General features: G+C 40.8%; 1 protein-coding gene across 1 annotated transcript in view; it reads left to right on the top strand.

Moving 5' to 3' along the window:
- pard3ba (par-3 family cell polarity regulator beta a) overlaps positions 1 to 19489 on the top strand; it is a 196539-nt gene that overhangs the window by 24666 nt on the left and 152384 nt on the right. The window contains exon 3 of the mRNA XM_031738444.2: positions 14516 to 14693. Coding sequence (XP_031594304.1) covers positions 14516 to 14693 — 178 coding nt within the window. The remainder of the gene's footprint in view (positions 1 to 14515; positions 14694 to 19489) is intronic.

Consider the following 19489-nt stretch of genomic DNA (forward strand, 5'->3'; position numbering starts at 1 on the left):
CCTCAGCGCCTCAGCTGGTGTCTCGCTCTTGTGTACGTGTGTGTTTAGCAGCGACTGCGCTCCCAGTTGGACCACACGTGCTCCATCACTATGACTGCAACAGCTGCTAGGAGAGAGGGAAAAACACTGTGGCATTATGTTTTGGTTTTTTCCAACTTTAGACTGAACACAACACCAAAATCTTCGCGTTTGACCCTCGACACTTCGTCTCAAGTCCAATAAAACGCGCTCACTGTTGATGCTGCCACACTGTCCTGGTGTGGTCGTGCGATGGCACTCTGTAAGTGCTCCGCAGAGCTTTCTAGAGCCATGCAAATGGGCACCAATGCAAGATATTAAATCCGGCGTGCTTCAGTTTTACTCAAGCTTTTCGTCAGCAATGCTGTGTGCATGTGAGTCCATTAAAAGCGGTCAATCATAAGAGGACAAGTTTTTATCTGCGCTCACAAGATGTGGCGGTTGGTTTGTGTCTCTTGTGAGTTGTGAGTCTTGTGCCGTAAGATGGAAAATACACAAGATGGAAGTTTCCTCACTTGTTCTTGCTAACGCAACATTGGTTTTACAGTTCAAGTGTCCTGACTTTCTGCCTCATTGTGATCACACCGCTCTGAGTAATCTTATATTTTCTGAAAGAGCTCAGTCAAAGCTGTTTGAGCTCTGACTAAGAGCAGAGACATTAAAGTGGACTGTCGCTCTCTGCGCTGGAAGTATTAACATCACGCCCTGGAGAGAAGGAAATGACTCCACCAGCAGAGAAATTAGTTCCATGCGACAGAGTATAGTGTGACGTTTGTCAAACAGCTACCCTCTTCTGATGATTCCTCTCCACCTTGTGCGTAAGACTGAAGAGGGAGCGATGATGTAAAGCAGGAAAAGGAAAATCCCCCGCCGCGACACATTTATCATGACTTTAACCTGTTCCTTTGTTATCCTCAAGCTTTGTGTTGTTTTGCTTTTGTAGAAGGAGTTGTGTGTTTATTTGAGACAAGAGAATGATTTTGTCTTTAAAATGATCATGATTTAAATGCAGTTGTTCTGCCTCTGGAAACACTCATTTTCCCAAAGTTCCATAAAGGAAACCATAAATTGAGTCCCTGTAAGACCAATTGCAACTCCATCTCTCCTGCCTCGGGTTCAAGCCCCTGTTTTGTGGCGTCCCTCTGAGAGCCCGAGAGGACGATCAGTCAGCCTGAGCCCCACATCTTAACAATCAAAGCATTTCATGCTGCCTGTGCAGCCGTATCCCTTTCTGTGTTTCCCTGCAAAGGAAACCTCCATCGTCTCTGACGGGCGGTTTAAAATCATAAACACCTGTCTCCTGAAAGACTAAACATGATTCAGTTTATTGTTCTTACAGCCCGAAAACACAAACCAAAAAGTGCTAGCTGGCTTTGTGAAGGGCTCCACCCTTTGTTCCAACACTTCACTGGAAACGATGGCAAGGTGATCCTCCTTGAGCACCATCCTTTTTATGACCCCATAGTTCATTCTCAAATCTTTGCATTAAAATAAAATCATCCCACCTCATTCAGCTAAATTCAGTTCATCTCTTAGAAGAAAAATATAAATGAAAACATGAAGCTCAACTCAGAGTGAAAGCAACCAGGTCCTGCTTTCAGCTTTACGTTGTGCTGCGTTCCTGTTTGTTCATCTTTGCAGACAAAGCACGTGTTTATTAACCCGACTTCACTCGCTGTGTGCACCAGTGAGCCTTGGCCGATCATGACCCCATTGCTGCTTCAATACTGTTCCTTCCTTGGACCATTTCTGATAGATACTGACCACTGCAGACTGGGAACACCCCACAAGAGCTGCCTTTTTGGACCCAGTCGTATAGCCATCACAGTTTTGGCCATGTCCCTTGCTCCCTGATATATCCCACCCACTAACAGGTGGCATGATGAAGCTATAATCAGTGTTATTGACTTTCCCTGTAAGTGGTCATAATGTCTTTTGTCCAGACTAAACTTCAGACTGCACAGTGCAGGGAACAGCTGTGATTGGCACATTTAGAGAACACTTGATTTGGTTTGGTTTTGAAATCTGCTGGTGGAGCACGCACTTTCAATATTTCTTGATCATGTTTAATTGTGGGAAGCCACAATTGCGATTAAAATTTGATTAATTGCAGCACTCCGATATCTTAGAGCAGGACCGGTTCATGTCCGACAATACTTTCACGGACCGGCCTTTAAGGTGTCGCGGATAAATACAACAAAATAAAACCAGTACCAGTACCAAAAGAACAGAAGATTTATTCATAACACATGGGAAAAGACCCAGGGAAACAGAGTTAACGATAAAAACGATTAAAAAACAAACAAACGATAAAACCCCTGAAAACCATACATTTTACACCCGAGCCTCAACTCTCGCGGCCCGGTACCCAACGACTCACGGACTGGTACTGGGTTGGGGACCTCTGTCTTACAGGACTCCATCTCCACCAACAAACAGCATCCTGCCACACACACACCGACCACAAATACAATAAAACACATTAGAAGAAAATAAGAAGCTTGAGCTTTTTTTCTTCATTTTTAAACTATTCTTGCAAAGAAGAGAAGGGTTGTTATAGGAAACACATTTAATTTATATTCTAATCCAATAAATCTTTTTTTTTTTCCCCTCATATTTAAAGTACAGCATTTTGAAGTAGTTGGGAAAGCCCACCTAACCTGAACAACACTTCTGTGCACATTTCCTGCTGTGTCTTATAAAGAGTCCCACAATTCTTTGTGTAATATCTGGGGAACGAGGGTGACTCCTTCCTGTAAGAAATGTGTTTAATTAGTAGTTTTTAACCTGAGTTGCTTTTTTTAAAATTCAGAGGTTGTACAAAGTATTCAAAAAACCTTGTAAAAACCTTGTCACCAGTACTGGAGGTGAGTCGTGTCCTCTCTAACACTGTAAATGGGTTCCTGATGCCTGTTTTTTTTGTTTTGTTTTGTTTTGTTTTTTTACATTGTGGAATTGCAGTGTCTGAAGTGTGGGAACTGGGTCAGCATTTGCTAAATTTGCATGAATGCAGATGCTTAGATCGTTGCACCAACAGACGGAGGGATTTACTTTGGTGCGCTAGTATTTAGATCAGTCTGTCAGAGGCATCAAAGAGACATTATGTTTAATGTGAAAGTACTAGCTGCCATTTGGAACTGCTGGCACCTCTTCAAACAGAAACATTTAGAGGGTCAAGTAGTGATGTCTCCGTATATGATTCATTATTTTGAAGCAGTCTTTTACCACAGGCCTGACACTTTCGATTAAGCGTTTGCTCGAGCGCTTTCGTTTGTGAGTGGGAGACTGGATGCATCACTTTGGCCGCCTTTGTGGTTTCTTTTCTAATCTTACATGCTGCTTGTGTGCGCAGTCATTTCTCACTGAGTGTGTGTGTGTTTGTCTGCAGGCCCATAGCCAGGTGTGTGCATATCTGAGTGGTAATCCCCCACATCTGGTACATGTGCTGTATAGATTGAGGCTGGAATAGAAGCAGGATTAGCCCTGCTCTCACTGGTAATACAACCAATTTTCTACTTGTTTAAATAACACAGGCTAAACATTCCTCTGATGGCCCCTGCAGTGCCCTGAAAGTCTGTGGCTGTGTGCAGGTGAAGTGTGTACAATACTTAACAGTTGGGTTAGTCTTTGGTTTATGCTTGAGTGAGTAAGTATATCTCTGTGAGACGGGTCTGAGTGTGTGATCCCTGCTTAATGTTAGGTGTTGTTTTAAGGGAAAAGCTGCACTCCAAACTCTGGAAACACAGATTTATCTTATATTTAATGCACATATCGTTTGTGGTCTCAGGGTTGGTAATTCAGTGCATTACATAAAAAGCCGGCTGCAAAAGTGTTTCATCACATACAGATATTTCCAAATGGTTTCATTGGAGTTTAAATGCAATCAGTTTCCATTAGTGCTGCACAATCAAAGTACAGCATGTGTTAAACAGTAAATCTGAGAGTGTGTTGTTTGGGGCTATAATACGGTGTTGCGAAAAGTGCTTGCACCCTTCCTCATTTCCAATGTTTGTCACACTTAAATGTTTCAGATCATCAAACAAATTAAATATTACAAAGCGATAATACAAATTAAGGGTAAAAAACACCAGACCCACAAGTGATGTCTCGTCAGTCCATAGACTATTTTTCCAAAAGTCTTTGGGATCATCAAGATGTTTTCTGGCAAATGTGAGACGAGCCTTTGTTTTCTCTTTGGTCAGCAGTGGTTTTCTCCTTGAACTCTCCCATGGACATCATTTTTGCCCGCTCTCTTTCTTATTGTTGGATCATGAACTCTGACCTTGACTGAGACACGTGAGGCCTACGGTTCTTTAATGTTGTTCTGGGGTCTTGTGTGACCTCCTGGATGAGTTGCTGATGTGATCTTGGAGTAATTTTGGTCGGCCGGTCACTCCTGGGAAGGTTCATCACTGTTCAAAGTTTTCTCCATTTGTGTATAATGACTCTCAGCATGGTTTATTGGAGTCCCAAAGGTTTAGAAACGACTTTGTAACCCTTTCCCGACTGGTAGATGTCAGTGTATTTGTTTCTCAATGTGCTTCTTTATGTTCTGTGATGATGCTTCTTTTAGCCTGCTTCACTTTGTGTGTTTAGTGAAACTGAACTCAACTTTTCAAAAAATCTGGTTAATCACAGTTAATTCATGGTTTTACAAGATGGGCAATTACTTTTTCACACAGGACCAGGTAGGTTTGGATAACTTTTCTCCCTTAATCAATGAAATCATCATTTAAAAAACTGTTTTGTATTTACGAGTTATCTTTGTCTAATCTTTAAATTTGTTTGATGATCTAAAACATATAAGTGTGATAAATAAGCAAAAGACTATGAATTCGGGGGAGGCGCAAACACCTTGTCACTCCACTGTATGTTAGATGGTCATGATCAGTGCTGTGGATCACCGTTTTCTTTCTCTCTGTCTACACAAACTGATATTTTGATGTGCCCTTCTTGTTTCAGACTGTCAACAGTGGTTTGTATCTTGTTGTAAACCCTCTGTATTTCCCTTCATGAAGGCGTCTCTTAATTTTAGACTTGGATAATTATATACGGCTCCTTCTTCGAGAATGTCCTTGACTTGGTTAGATGTTGTGAATTTGTTTTTCTTAACCATGGAAATGGTTCTGTCATCATGCACTTTAGTTGTCTTCTGTGGTCTTTCAGGCCTCTGCGTTGGCCAGTCCAGTCCTTCAAAGGAATGAACCAAACTGTTGACGTGGCCAGTTCTATAAAGTTTTTGCTATGTCTCTGTTAGTTTAGTTTTTTAATGATGCCTCCCTCACGTACATAATGTCTTTGAGCCTCATATTTAAAAATAAACTCAAAAGTTATAAATTACAAATTCATCACTTTGAATCAACTTCTGATATTTTGTTTTCTTTATTTGTGCATGAAGTAACAAGGGAACGAGTTTTTCCCTCATTAAATTTGAGTCTCTGAAAATGGCTCTCATTCCTGCACAGTTAATGCAGATTTACTGTAAAACCCTTTGAACTGAATCTGAAAGTCTGCACACCAATCACATCTTGGATTGCTTGATTTAAAATCCAATGCGGTGGTGTACTGAGACTGCACTGCAACAGCACTCTCTTTGTCCAACAAGTCATGGACCTAATTGTATGTATGTCCTGTGTAGTCTGTATATGAGTAACAAGTTTAAAAAGCAAAGGCAGGTCATCTTGTTATGATGCAATGTTCTTCATGGTTTTTATACATATATCTGACACACATCAGTCATCTAAGCATTGCAGAAGACCAGTGACACCAGCAAAAGCCATGGCCACCTCATACAGGAAAAACTTGTAGAAAATGACAAAAAGCTGGTTTTCATCTGATCTCCAAGGTGCCCAAATTCTAGCTGTTTAAGAATCTCTGGGATCCACCAGAACAAGCCTGAACCATTTAATGCACAGGACCCAAAGGAGTCTATCCTGTGTCTGTGCCCTGAGAGAAAGATTATATACCAACAGTCCATAAAAAACAAGTTATAAGATTGGAATGAAATGGAGTGAAATACATATTTGATCCTCTACAACCCAGCCAGAATTCTGGCTCCCACCGACGGGTGTCTAGATTACAATCAATCGGTCAGTCAATTACAGATACTCCTGATCTCAGCTCCTTATGTGTACACCTGTCCACAGAAGACCATCAGCAAGAAGATTGGTGATAAATGCAGGTGTGATTATTCAGAAATGGAAGAAATGTAAAATCAGTCGCCCTCAGTCTGGTGCTCCATCCAAAATAATCATGAGAAAGGTGGTGAACTACAGAACTACAATAATCAAATGATTGGTTCCCCCACTGTAGAGTTAGGAAGGTGATACTAATGTTGTACCTTAACTTTGGAATCATATTTTGACCATTTTTGTAAATGTAATATGATAAATCAGTACCCAGAGCCTCAATATTAAATATGCAGCAAAAAAACAGCCAAATTATGAAGTTTCTTGAATTTAAATGAGAAAATATGAAGATGTAATCAGTGTAAAGGGCGAAATGACTTTTAATTTTCAGTACTCAGCAGTTTTTAATGCACAGCCCTGCAGACAGCCAGCCTCATAAACGACTCTGCATTATCCCCCATAATCCAGCATTTCTAATAATACATACAATGCTCTTTCCCTTAAAGCTGAAGCTAATAGCTCTGCGTGAGTTCTCTATGTGTTTTATTAATATGCCTCCTGGAATCAGCTGAATATGACCGATTGATAATATCCACCGGTACACTTTGTATATCCGATTATCCAGCAGCCGCTCCAGCTTCAGCATCACCGATCTTTATAGCTAAGACTGTTACTAATTACATTTACCTGCTAGCTGATTTGAAAAAAGAGCAAATGACTTTCCACGCTTTGCTCCTGATTGATTGCCATTTCTAACGTGATGTCATGGATATGGAGAGCCAAATTTGTGCTCATTCACCCCTCCGTACCTGTGCTCTGTCAATATTCATCAGGCTTTACAGCTGTGGAGAAACTCATTCTCCACACGTGCTCTTCCGCTCTTTGATGAACAGCCTCTAATTCATACATGGAGGGAAGATGATGGTGTTGCAAACACTTTCACACAGGGATATTCACACCTCAGCTGCTTGAAATTCAGAAACCCGAAAAACAACACCAGATGTACAAATGCACACTTAAATGTAGGAGCCATATGGAGAAAGTGTTTGTTTTTGTTCCTCCGGCTGACCGAAAACTGCAGTTTGAATACTTTAAGTTTCGGCGCGATCCCAAAATGTATACACAGAGTCAGATCGTCAGGTAGTGCAGGCTTTCATTTTCTGCAGGCGAGTCAAGACACTGAGCGTGGGAGGTTTATACTCTTTGATTCAGATTTAAGTGTTTTTTTTTTGTTTTTTTTTTAAAAAGCGGATCTCTAAAATCATCTGTACTTTAGAGAAGAAAGTGTGTGTGTGTGTGTGTGTGGGGGTATATATATGTGTGTGAGAGAGAGATGATTGGGTTACCATACTACTGTCAGGATGCTGTGCACTCCTTCTGAATTATGCATCTCTCGTTCAAAGAAAGAATGAAGAATAGCGTGAGAGAGAGAAAACGGAGAAGAGGGGGGCAGTCGTAAGATAAATGACAACAGCACAAAAGCATCTCAATAGACTGGTACCACACACACACGCATACACAGCAGTGCTAGACAGCGATGAGAGAGGAGAAGAAAAATGGGTTGATTAGTACCAGCGGATGGAAAAGGGAAGTGTGTATGTTTGTTTGTGAGGTTTTTGTGTGCATGTGTTGGTGACGCTTATGTAAAGGTTAGTCGTATCCACATGCAGTAGCCTTTGGCTAAAACAAGGTGGCACTGTTTATCCTCTAACTGTGAAGTAGTGTGTGTTTCAGATTGTGTCTACACATAGTCTAAGCCAGATATATATATATATATATACATACACACACACACACACACACACACACACACACACACACACACACACACACACACACACACACACACACACACACACACAAATGTGAATTTTTTTTCTGGTGTGTATTTTTAAATGATGGCATTATGAAGTGTGTGAGCTTCTCTGCGAGTGTGTCTCTGTGCTTATCATACTATCCTCTTCCCTGTCTCTTCCATAAAGCACTTGCTGCATTTGGCTAATTAATTTTTAGCACGTACATAAATTATTTAAAACACCCAACTGGTCCATCTGTGAGTTGCAACATGTAAAAATATCAGCAGGATAATTTCATATCCCGGCTGTTTAAAAATTCAGCAGTGATGAATAGGATGCAGGCGGGCCTCGGAGTTAACATACAGCTTAAGTAAAAGAAATGTCAGTCATAGTAATAGTCATGATTTTTAAGTGTATTGATTCCCAATGAAGAAATCCTGTTTGTTTTGATCTCACATGTCAGGGAGGCCAAAGGTTGGGCTGGGGTATTTTAGAAAAGCAAATGGTCATTGTCCAAGATCAGTACCCCAGAGGGTACCGCTGCAGAAGGAAGGTAGGTCAGCTAATCTGGACACAAAAATACAATTTAATTAAACAACTGAGAACATGTTAAAATTAACTAAATGATGACCAATAGATATAGAAAGCCCAAAGTAGTATTTAAAAAAAAAAAAAAAAAAAAAAAAAAAAAAAGTAAAAAAAAAAAAGAAGAAATAAAATCACAAATCAATAAAATTGATTCGTCTATGTCAATCTGGTCTTTAGCAGGTCTTAAAATAGTGTAAGTGCAACCTCAGATAAACAGCAATACATGTCATTATTTATTTAATTAACTACACCCTTACTGCTTCCTTATTCATTAAGAAGGTGAGTAGCTGGAGATCAAATGCACTAAACTAACTGATTATCAGCACGCCCCATGTAAAAGCAGAAGACTAGACAGTTTGCTGTACAGAAATGTTTCAGTATGCTTTAACACAATACCAACGAGAACTAAAAAAATCGGTAATGATGTATAAGGTTATAAGGCTGTTTGTAAACAATTTGAAGTCGTCATACTACAATGAGAAAGAGGAAAAACATTCAAGATGGCTGCCACTTTTGAAGTTAAAATGAGTGAAAATGTTAGAAGACAAACAAGTTTAGCCAACGTTAGCTAACAAATTAGCTAACAAATTGTTAGTTAAACAGTGGTTAAACAGTTTGCTATCCCCAATGTTTAGTGGCATTAAATGGATATGTAGAAGTGGATACGTGCTTAAATTGTAATCTAATAGTTATAGATGCATGGAAACAGTTAGCTAACCAAAACTGGTACAAGCTAAATTTTAAGCTAAATGTAATCGCAAATCTTAACTATTAGGCTGAAAGTAGTCCAGATCCGAACGCATCTGAACACCAGAGGTGCTGTTTTTGACGAGGTTCTTGAGTGGACTGAACTGCGGGACTACGTCATATTTTATCGAGGTGGTGTTGAACCGTGCCCTGCTCCTAGCAAACAGCCATTTTAATGAAAAAAACTGTCTTTGAGTTCTCATACAGGTAAAACCTGCTTTGCTATAAATGCGCTTCCTGCAACTACACTATTTTGTGTGTAGTGTAATAAACAATAGATAGACCTTACAAACATCAAAAGTATTTTAACGCTGAGAAGCTGCTACTGACACTCACTTTGTTGTGTTTCTATTTTGTCATAATGACAGACATACCTTTTTCAAACAGCTGAAAGCAGAGAAATCACAGGTGCCTTAGAATATGACAAAGTTGATTTGAAAGTTTTATGCAAAATCTTAACTTACAGTGTTAAAAACAAACCCCTAGATGCCCTAAGGCAGCCTGAGAATATGTGTGGGATCACAACCCTTTGAATTCTTAGAAATGCAATTTCTATTTTGGCTTAGTCATTTAAATCTATTCAAACACAGCAGAGTAAGAATAATAAAGATAAATAAGTATAATAAAGTAAAATAAATACATCTTAATGTAATGGAGGATGTGTGTGGGAGGATGTACGCTGCCTATCTTTTAATTTAAAAATCCGTGTGCTTTGTCTGCTGAAGGCTTCATATATTGCAACATCTTATAACTCTGTGCCCCAGGCAGTGTGTACATACACAGACACATTATTTATCTATATCCATGCTTCACACATGGTTTTATATATGGCTTTCATGTATTTCTTGGTAATCACTTTGGCTCTGCAACACACACACACACACACACACACACAAAGCCCGTCTGGTCACGCTGGATATACACACAGTGTTGTGATTTACAGATGATCATAACATGGCAGTATAGAGAGCTTAGTTATTCGTATTTGTCGTGAGTATCTGTGTGTGTTTGTTATGGAAATGAGACCGAGGGGTCACATTATTCAGCAGTAGTTGACATGCAGCCTCCCCAGGTCCATATCAATATCCCCCCACGGACGCAGCAGGAAAAATAAGGCAATTTGTTTCCTAGAATATTAATGACAGTCAGGAAGGACCGAGAGAAACTGGTGTTAAGTAAACGCTCTCTGAACCATACAAGGTGTTGTTCTTCATCCTGGGGCAGAGAGGCCTCCAAGGGGAAGATGTTGGTATTGTAATTGAAGGACTGAATTTCAAATCGCTGTGCTTTGGAAAAGTGAGCTTTTCCCAGGTTTATTTAAGAAGCATCCTACAATATTCATCTTTTCTATTCTACACCGTTTGAGGCCTGGATTACCCAAACAAAAAACCCCACGTACACACATCCCACTGTGCTGAAATCAGGTTTTGTGTCATAGATGTTCACAGCTGTCCAAATGCAGTGGTGGTAAATGCATTTAGTTTCTGAACATGTTTTAAAAATGCATCAGCAGTTTGTTCTCTTAGAAACACATTGTTGTTCCATTAATGACAGATAATCCAATGATTTAACCAGTTTCTGTGAAACTGGGCAAAGACTGAAATATCTCTGATGATCCATTTGAAACACATTCGTTGTCAAAAGAGGATGAATCATGACTGGAATTTGACACGTTGTTACAATAAAGTGTTTGTAAACTGTTTAACACATGATACTAGTATGATTTATGAATGCTTTTTAACTCCTTAGTTTCTTATCTAGAAACATTGTCTGTCAAAAAATGTTAAAATCTATAAACCACCTTCAAAAAAATGGTTTTATTTGTCACTCGTTGTGTAAAGGGGACAGTTGGCTGCTGATCCAGGCTTTGTGGCGTATGTAACCCTCTTAAACATGTCCCACCCCATCTTACGCTGATATTCACTTCATTTGGTGACAATGTGGTTTTAGTTGACACACTTCATTTTGTGTTGCTGATGGCTACTTTGTTACACGAGGCTAGGGATGTCAGAAGAATTGACACTTTTAATGCCAAAATTCTGAAAATGCGATGTTACTTGTTTCTTTTTTCCTTTTTTTCATTTAGTGCTGTAGGTACATGCTGTAGGCAACTTATGTAATGAGACTGCAGTTGTTCCAGAGCTGACAGGGGCAACATACACCTACAAATGGCTACAGGTGCTACTGTACTACACAAAGGGAAGGAAAAACTTCCAATTTAGTGAAGCACCTAAAAGGCTAGCATCTGAATGAATTATCCTTCTGATGTTACCCTAAAATTTCCATGACCATTTTGTTTGGGACAGCTGGTCTGAAATCGGCTTTCTTACTTTAGCTAAAATGTTTCTGTTATAGAAAACAAAGTCCCGTAACTAACATTATACCCTGCAGTAGGCTACTCAGCAGCCATCTTAATATTCAATTCAGTTTTATTTAACTAGTTCCATTTATATTGTAGGGTAAAACCCCACAATGACACAGAGAAAACAGAGAAAACCACAACAATCATATGACAGTCCCACTGAGTAAGTGCAGTGGCAACAGTGAGAAGGAAAAACTCAGGAACAGGAACCTACGGCAGATCCAACCAGTTGGGAGTGAGGGGAAAATATTTCAGTTTCTGCCCTGTTGCTGCTTTTATTTGCCAAAATGACATTTTTATTAAAAGTTTAGAAGGTTCTTAATAATAGACTTTATCTTTAATTACACTGGATGATCATTTTGATATCATGTTGACCTGGGTATCAAGAATCGTGTAATTCTTCTGGTCCTCGACTGCTAAATTTCTGGTATCAGCACATCCCTCCAAGTAGCAGGACCCCACTGAGATTTCTTGGTCTCTGCTCACCGTGTACTTGGATTGTAATCAGCATGTTTGTATTTGCAATGTGAACCTGTTAGCATGCTACTGTTAGCATTTAGGCCTACTGAGGTGCACTGTATCTTTAAACACATCAAGCAAAGGTACATTTATCTTAATTTTACTTAGGTGGTAGGAAATGCTGCTACCCAGGGTAACCAGAACAGGCTTGATGAAAAGGTGTAACTGGCTCTTTATTGTGTATCCCTAAAGTGTTTTTAGGTCTTCTTGGGGTGGTCTGTTCTGCTCTGAATTCAAACTGTAGCTTGTCAATAAATGACTTGACTTTTTTCACATTCTGACACACTTCTCACCCCAGTTTCACCTTCGTCAGCACCCAACAACCGTCACTATAATGGCACCATGTTGGGAAATGGCACCATTTATGGACCTGTTCTATTTAGCTGTTAATTACATTTTTTTAAACATAGAACCAGTTTGTTTAGTAAATTATTCTTTTTATTTGTAAGAATTTTTTTCTTAACTCAATAGGATTTTTCTTGAGTTTTCATTGAGAATACTTAATCGCACATGTAAATGCAAAGGCATCTTGAGCAGATGCTACTTGATTGGATTGGGTCAAGTTAAAGGTTACGGCTTAGCGCCAAGCATCTCGTGATCAATGGAAAGTCATCGCCGAGACTCAAAAACAGTACTTCAAAAGGTCAGTTTTTCTACATTTGTTCCAGATGCGGGGATACATGATTCATTTTGTTGATACTTTGTGTTTGATTGAGTGATGAGCGGAAGCAGCGGGGCGGCCTTCATCAGCATCACTCCCCTGCCTGTGTCAGCCATAAAAAATTAACTCCTGAAAAGCAAATCATCATCATCCCTCCATACATTAAAAGAAGTTGTTCTTCAAAACAAATAAATTGTTCTCGAGGGGAGCTCATCATCACTGTGTATTTGCGCGTGGTAGTTTGTGTGTGTGCGCGCGCGTGTCACGTTATGCTCGGAGACTTCTTCTTTGATTGATGCTGTCAACGAGTTTGGAGAAAGAGACGGAGGCTCGGGAGAGTTGGAGATAAGCAGAGAAAGAGGAAAGAAGATAAAGAAGAGAGAAGGAGCTCGCGAAGCATCCATCAGCCGGCGCAATCAGATTGTCTTCCTGGCGATCTGTCTTTTCTTTTCTCCCTTCTTTGCATCTGCCAGCCGCTCAATCCCTCATCTCGCAGCTCACGCCAACGCTCATACGTATGCGCGCATGAATACAGTTGACGAATCTCCTTTGCATGGCGTTGGCCAGGTGTCATGAGGATATTGAATCACGGGAGGTTGAGGTGAGAGGCGGCGTCACAGTGTGATGGATGATGCATATCTCTCCGCCTACTCCGTGCCCATTGTTTACACACACACACACACACACACACACACACACACACACACACACACACACACACACACACAGGGTGTGTTTGGTTATTGTTGTTGTTGTTGTTAATTGACGCCCTAAACTCGTCTGCTGTTTTATTTCCTTCCCTCGTTCCATCGCGGTTATTGCTTTTCATTAAGTGGTCATTTCCCTTCGCCGCCGCCATCTAATGAGAGCGTCACGCCGCCACGCGCCCATTTATCAAACCAATCCGTGCAATAGCACAGATCGCAGCGGGCACACACGACCACGCGCTCGCTCCCCTTTCCCCCTATCTGCCATCATGTCCCTGTCTCAATTAGGATTGTTTGTCATTCTCCTGCCCTCCATCCCCTGTTCATTTGGCCGCCCCCGTCTCTTCCCGTCGTCTCATTGTGTCAGCCGTGTCATTGTGTTTGACAGCTTCTCATTCTCATGTCAGATCTCATTTGAGCGCTAATTTCATACGCGCACACCTCGCCCCGGGCCTCGCCGTGTGTCGGGTCCCCCGAACTGGACGAAATGGCCGGTCAGAGTTTTTCTCCTTTGTTCATGAAATACAAAAGTCATCGTGTCGCTGCGGAGGCACCAGCCGGTGTGCACTGTAAGAGGTTTGAGAGTGAATGAGCTGTGAATGCAGCTCTGTTTGCTTTCCTCAGACACACACACACACACACACACACACACACACACACACACACACACACACACACACACACACACACACACACACACACACACACACACGCACACACGCATCTGCATACTTGGCAGAACGAAGCAGGTTGCATCCCCACTGCCGGCAAGATAAATCACATAAAAGCCTTCCTGTGATCACGGCACAGTGGAGATGCTATATAACCTGGCTGTGTGTTTCCAGCTTGTTCATATGCCAGGACTCATATTGTTTATCCTGTCACGCTTGTCTCAAGAAAAGCTTGTTTGTTTCAGATTTGTGTACATATCATGTTTAATATTTTCGAACATTTAGGATGCAGTTTTAACTTTTGTGTTTGTCTTCCAGCTGGTGGCAGTGTTTAACAAACCCCAGCATGTGAGGACGGAAAGCCCCAGAGAGAGCGTGTCTAACAGCTCGTCCAGTGCTGCCCCGAGTCCAGAGCCCTTCACCTACTACCCCCACCTGCAGTACCAGGATGAAGACAGAGGAGAGATCGAAGTGAACGAGGCCGTCCTCAAAGCCAGTACGTCCCTACCTGCTGTGTAACTTTCTCGTGTGCACGTGTTAAATATGCAAGTTGAGCCTCAACTCGTGAAAATACACTTTTCCTGACACAGATGTAAGAGAAGAGTCTGCAAAAATCTCTTAAACACCTGAAGAACCGAGGCTATACTCAATCAACACATTTTTTTGTGCATGTGAGAAGGGGTATCATGGTGATACAGCTGTGTACGTGTGTGTAGGTGTGTGACTGCATGTGTGTGAGAGAGGGCGAGAGAATCAGAAAGTGCATTTCTGGAACAGATGCAAGCCGAACACAGAAACTTTTTGCCTGTAACTTGATGGCGTGTGAAAACAGATGCAGCGTTGACGCAACCTGCTCTCCTGGCGTCCTCACTTAGCGTTCTTTACTTAGTCTGAGCAAAGTGTAGAAACGAGAGCCAACTGAGAGCCACCGAGGCAACAATGCAGCATTCATTTAGAAAAACAAAAACAACTGCTGAAGATTGAGTTGCATTTTAATTTAAAAAAAAAAACACACAATTGGAAAATGCCCATTTACACCTCAGTCCTGTTGTTTTTGACACTGAAATTACACGTTGGGATTGGGAGGTCTGTTAAGGTACTTGACTGATAAATGTTATATCATTTTCCCATCGTCCCCTGTTGTTTTTGGAGCATTATTCTGCTTCTAAAATAAGTGAAGTGCTTTGAAAAAAAATCCAGATCTCACATTATTTAAATTTTTGTAGTCTGACCAAGTGAACCTGTTGCTGTTATGAAGTTAGCCAAGTTATGGCAATGATACCAACTGATGAAGAAGATGTGAAGGTAAAGTCAAAAATTAAGCCAACGCACAAGATGTCAAAGCTTGCAGTTCCTCTACTGGCCACTCGAGGCAGGCTCTAAAAGCGAGTCCATCCCTTCAGATTTATTACAAGTAGGGTTAGCTTACCTAATTTTCCCTTTGTGACATCTACACAAGGTTGGTTACTTACCTGATTAAACTTTATTAACTAGTGCATGCATAACAGAAGTTTTGCATATATAAATGAGATGTTATTGTTGTGAAATAAAAATGATATGATGCCTTTATAAGGTGTCATAAGTACATAAATGCTAAAAACAACTCATCTTAGCAACTGCAACATAATAACAGCATATTATCTGATCTAGATAAGAACCTTCAGGGGCTTTCTGAGTGACAAGTTTTAACTTTGTCTTAGTGCAACTAAACAGTGAACAAGACAATCCAACTGTATATTCAGATTACACTTTGTGTTGAGCCTGTTTTTTCCATTATTCATATTTAGTCCTGTTTAATATCATATTTAATTATGGATCCACCGTGCTGATCAAGCTAACTTGGCAGTGCTAGGTTTAAGGTGGTCACATTTGGTTTAAAGAGGTAAAACATTAAGACAGTAGTCTATATACCAATGCACAACTTCAGTATTATCTTTATATCCGGTCTGTCTTTTATACTTTTAATAACAATACTGTTTAACATGTATGTTTTTGACACAAGCTGCTTCACCATGCCTTGTATACATAAGTGATGACAAATATATGTTAAAAATGAGAAAAGCTGATCAAAGATAACAGCTGATCTAATTTTTAAAATATTCAAATAATCAGAATGGTGCCAGTAGGAGGATGTGTGGTTACCATAGTGAGAATAAAGCTACTAGAGAATTTTAAATATGCATTGCAAATATGCATGCCAACCTGCTGCACAGCTTCATTAGTTTCCTCGACTTTTATATTTATTAGTCTCTGTTTTTTTTGTTGTTTAGCTTTAGTTTTTAGGAAAGACTGGTTTAGCTCTGTGTGCGAGCAGAGAAGTTTAAATTCCTGTGGCCTTGAGTCACTTGTAGGACTTTTCCTCTGATCTGTCCTGGTCTTGTTATGTACTCCTTCTGTAGGAAATCAGACGGTGGGAATGGCTATGAAAAATGAGTCTTACCAAGGCTGTTAGAAGCTCGGTGACTCGATCAAGGGGGATTGATGCTGTTTGGTGCCGCTCATTCCACAGTCAATCTGATGCACTCATCAGTTTAATATGGAGGATGACAGATTACTATGTTTGTGAAGTGGAGCTGATATAAAAAGTAAACGTCCTTGCAGTCAGAAAATAAAGTATAGAAGTTACTGGGTCTACAGAGGGGAAACGGCATAACAAGAGTATTCAGTCAGAAGCCTGAGGGAGCCTCTGGGGAAATATCTGCTCTGTCTGGGCTGTAGGCTGCTCCGGCTATAGATACATTTTACTGTAAATAATCGGAGCAGAATTTTTCCCTCATTCTTTTCCATTCCTGTGCCTTGGATTGATTAATTTTTGAATGACAAGTGACCAAGTAAAAGATGAAAAGCAAGATAAAAGAGCCTTGATGTGATTTACTAAGGGTCTGTCTAATCACTGGGTCACCCTGCAACCCCTTTCATTCTCCTCCCTCCATCTGTTAACCGTAGAGGAACAGTGTGACACCCCCACACATACAACTGACCTTTGCTAGCCCTCTCTGTGTGCCCACTTTCACCCCAAGCCCCATCATCTGCCTTCTCGCCTCTCGATCCACTCATTTTTTTCCCTTCTCTGCTATTCAGCTAAAACCACCTGCCATCTAGCTCCACAGCCGAGGCCCTAGACCTTGACCCCCCTCACCCCCAGGAAATCTTTTCTCTCACCCTCCCATCCAACCCCGCTTTCCCTGCGTCTGCATGGCTTCCAGCTCTAACTAGATTAGCACTGTAGCCTGTTAGCATGCCCAGGGTCCAGCCAAGCATGAATGGACTAATTCCAGCCAGCCAACCCCCCCCCCCCCCAAACCCGATATGCCTGTTCCACCCTGTCTTTAACCCAGTGGGACCTCTTCCTGCTCCCACCCCGCAACCTGCTCTCCAGCCCTGCTGAACCTTGACTAACTTAGTTATGATGTGACCCTGTGACGCCCCTCATAGGGAGCCAGACGCAATAAAGGCCACTTTTGTCATCCGGACATGCACGCGCGCACACAATGACAAAAGAATCTGCATGCAAGTTAACCAACCAATCGCACCCAAAGCGCCCATATATCTACTGCCGGGAAAGTCTTACGGGAGTGCGTGTCTGTGTGTGTTTGCTGTCCTTCTTGCTGTAACGAGTTTGGTTGTTAACCAGGTGTTACATCATATCTTGCTCTGGAGTAACATCATGTCTGGAGACAAGGACAAAGCGATGGGTTGTAAACAGTCAGACCTGATAGAGAGAGGTTTAATTCACAGGATCGCATAGGCTCGGGTTATGCAGCCTATGAAATACATGCTTGCGCAGGTTGTTAAAATTAGCCCTAGGAATCGATTGACCCATTTCTCTTATTTAAACCAGAACACAGAGATATCACAGACATACTGCAGGAATCAATATGAAGAATACCAAATGAAGTGTCAAAAGTAATGTTGTTAATTGATTGTGCATCAGTGCTTAAAGTGCAAGCAAAGATTCAGAGTGGCTTTTAATGCTGCAGATTTATCAAAAGATAAAGAAATATAGGAGTAGGAAAGCAAGCATTGGTCTACAGTAACCTCATAAAAATAGAGGAACAGTGATGGCACAAAATCTTTTCTTCTTATATAGAAATAATAGAAACAATAGGACTTACAAAGCCCATGAAAACCACTTTTCATACTTTGCAGCATTAATACATTTTATGACAGTACTAAAATTCACCCCTGTCTATTCATCTTGAAATATCACGCAACTTTATACAATTTTAGCCACCTAATCTCTGATTGGCTGCATGTGCTATGGGCCGTTAAAGATGCACTTACAGTCTGGTATTCTTAACTCCAACCTTTTGTTGTACATGCACAATGGCAATAAAAGGCTATTCTGTTCTATTGTATTCTACTTCATGAAATAAATATTTGCTATTCTAATTGGAGCCTGACAGATTGATGGGGCTGATATATTGGTTGATATTAGCTATTTGCCAATATTTTGGTGCTGGCATTTCTAATGGCCAATATATTAATATTATTTATTATATTATAAATATATTATAGTATAAAAATTGTATTGCATTGATTCAGGATGGTTCGGTCTGACATCCTGATCAGTGCAAAGTAAACTGAGTGAATTGACACAGGCTATAAAATTCATATGAGAAATAATGTTAATACCCTGAAATGAGAGGTGGGTGGCTGACTTCCCCCAGTTGTTGGGTGTGATTTGGGTGATTGGCATTCAGTCTCAGTGATTGAGACTGATGATTCAGTTAGTTTATGTTAGGCTTTTTCTAAGCCTTTACCCTCTTTTTTTTTTTTTTTTCTTTTAATTTTGGTAAAATAAATCAAGCGTAGAATCGTAGAAGAGCTTCATATGGTTCAGCAGTGGTTACAGATGGCAGGACGGTCCCTTGATGGCGAGACAGAGAAGGAGAGAGAGCAGTGGGTTCAGACCTGAGCCAGCAGCTATGGTCTTCCATCGTGCTAATGTCTACTTCTGGAGGGGAAAGGCCCTCCACCTCGACAGTGCAAATGCGCTTTGAGAATTTGTTTTGCTCTCCATTTTTCTCTGGCCTGGGAACATTGAGCTGGTCCTGCTGTTCATGCCCTCTCCTCAGGCCCTGATGGCTGTAAATGGCTTTAATTCCTAAACAAGTAATGCAATACTTTTATTAAACCCCTTGAATTAAAGCTGAACATTCTGCTTTTCACTTCACTCATTTGATTTAAATCAACTGTGGTGGTTTTTGTCTGAAGGCTTCGAGACCTCACTGTGTGTAAACACTTTAACTCGATTATCTTAGTCAAACTACAAGTGAGAACATTAGCTGA

The sequence above is a fragment of the Oreochromis aureus genome, linkage group 23, assembly GCF_013358895.1.
Source record: "Oreochromis aureus strain Israel breed Guangdong linkage group 23, ZZ_aureus, whole genome shotgun sequence".
Classification (NCBI taxonomy): domain Eukaryota; kingdom Metazoa; phylum Chordata; class Actinopteri; order Cichliformes; family Cichlidae; genus Oreochromis; species Oreochromis aureus.